At 49.1% G+C, this 1,301-nt stretch overlaps 1 protein-coding gene across 1 annotated transcript; it reads left to right on the top strand.

The window, feature by feature from the left end:
- Positions 1-227: 227 nt before the first annotated feature.
- On the top strand, positions 228-1,301 carry LOC107577981 (aftiphilin-like; the record flags this gene model as incomplete). The annotated part of the gene is made up of 1 exon (XM_016263995.1): positions 228-1,301. A coding segment is annotated over exon 1 (993 nt), but the record flags the coding sequence as incomplete, so codon positions are not given.

Here is a 1,301-nt window from a genome sequence, read left to right as displayed (position 1 = left end):
TTATTTGTTTTCCGTGCCTTTCTGCATACAATTCACGCTTCAGGCACAATCCCCCCCAGCATGCATCGTATTTCTTCTGCCAGAAAAAGAAAAAGTTTTCTCAATAAATAACAAATCTAGTAAAACTCTTTTGTAATAGCCAGTGTCTAATTGGAAAATATTGATATGTAAGATTAGATTAAAGGCCCTGAGAATAAATTACCCTTCATTTGTACTTTAATGTTTTGTTAGTCATATTCCTGAATGCTAAGCTGTGCATTGCTTTGCCGCAGGTGTGAGCTCGCGGCTGTGTTTCTGCTCAAGGCCCCATGGAGCCTGACGTGACACACATCTACTCCTCCTCTCCACCCCCGATGGAGGACGGCATCGAGGATGAGGATGACGAATTTAGCGACTTCACCGGCGTCCCGAACAGCACCAGCTTCGACACGCCCACCACATTCGACCAGTCTCAGGCTTTGAACGCCACTTCGCCGCCGGAGCTGCTGAGCAATGGGAGGATCGTGGGACTGTCCTCTCAACCCACAGGGTCTACGAAAGCTAACGGCGTGACGCCTGGCTCTGGCCAAACCGCCACGCCCAATGGCAGAATGGTTAGCGTCGAGGAACTCAAAAAGTTCAGCGAGCACCAAGCTCACATCGCATCCCTGGAGTTCGCAACGGGGTCTCGGACTGACAGTGACTGCAATGGCACAGTTGAAGTGCTCACGAACGGGTTTGCGACATTAGACCAAGGTGGAAGCCCACCTACGCCACACAAAACCAACGAATTTGATGTCAGTCCAGATGATTTTGCAGATTTCTCTGCCTTTTCAAATGCTGAACACAACCAGCCTTCAGAGACAGACTGGGAACATTCTAATCAAGGGTGTATACCGCCACAGAATGATGCTAACGACAGCATTGAAGAGCGAGGAACTAGTTTAGAAGACAATAGCAGGGACTCGAGAAACGCAGGGTTTGGATTCTTTTCGGAAAACTCTGAAAGTCTCAGCAACGGTGACTGGGGTTTCCATGAAGGGTCGGATTTAGATAGAAGGGAGCTAGAAGCTGATACTACTGAAGTCGTTAGCTCGGTGCAACCGCTAGCCCTTAATGGTGTCACTTTTAGTGAAACCGATGAGAACAGGGTGTCGCCTGACTCTACTGGGGATAAGTCTAGTGGCAAACAATCAGATGAGAAAGGCTCAGAGAATGAGACTTTAGAAACGGAAACGGAGACGTCCTTTGGTCGGCCGCTATCGACAGACGCGCTCGAAGAATTCGGTGACTTTAGCACGACGGGATCCGTACCCTCGCCT

Source organism: Sinocyclocheilus grahami, unplaced genomic scaffold, assembly GCF_001515645.1.
Source record: "Sinocyclocheilus grahami isolate Dianchi unplaced genomic scaffold, SAMN03320097.WGS_v1.1 scaffold8102.1, whole genome shotgun sequence".
NCBI lineage: Eukaryota > Metazoa > Chordata > Actinopteri > Cypriniformes > Cyprinidae > Sinocyclocheilus > Sinocyclocheilus grahami.
This window is presented reverse-complemented; position numbering and strand designations above follow the sequence as displayed.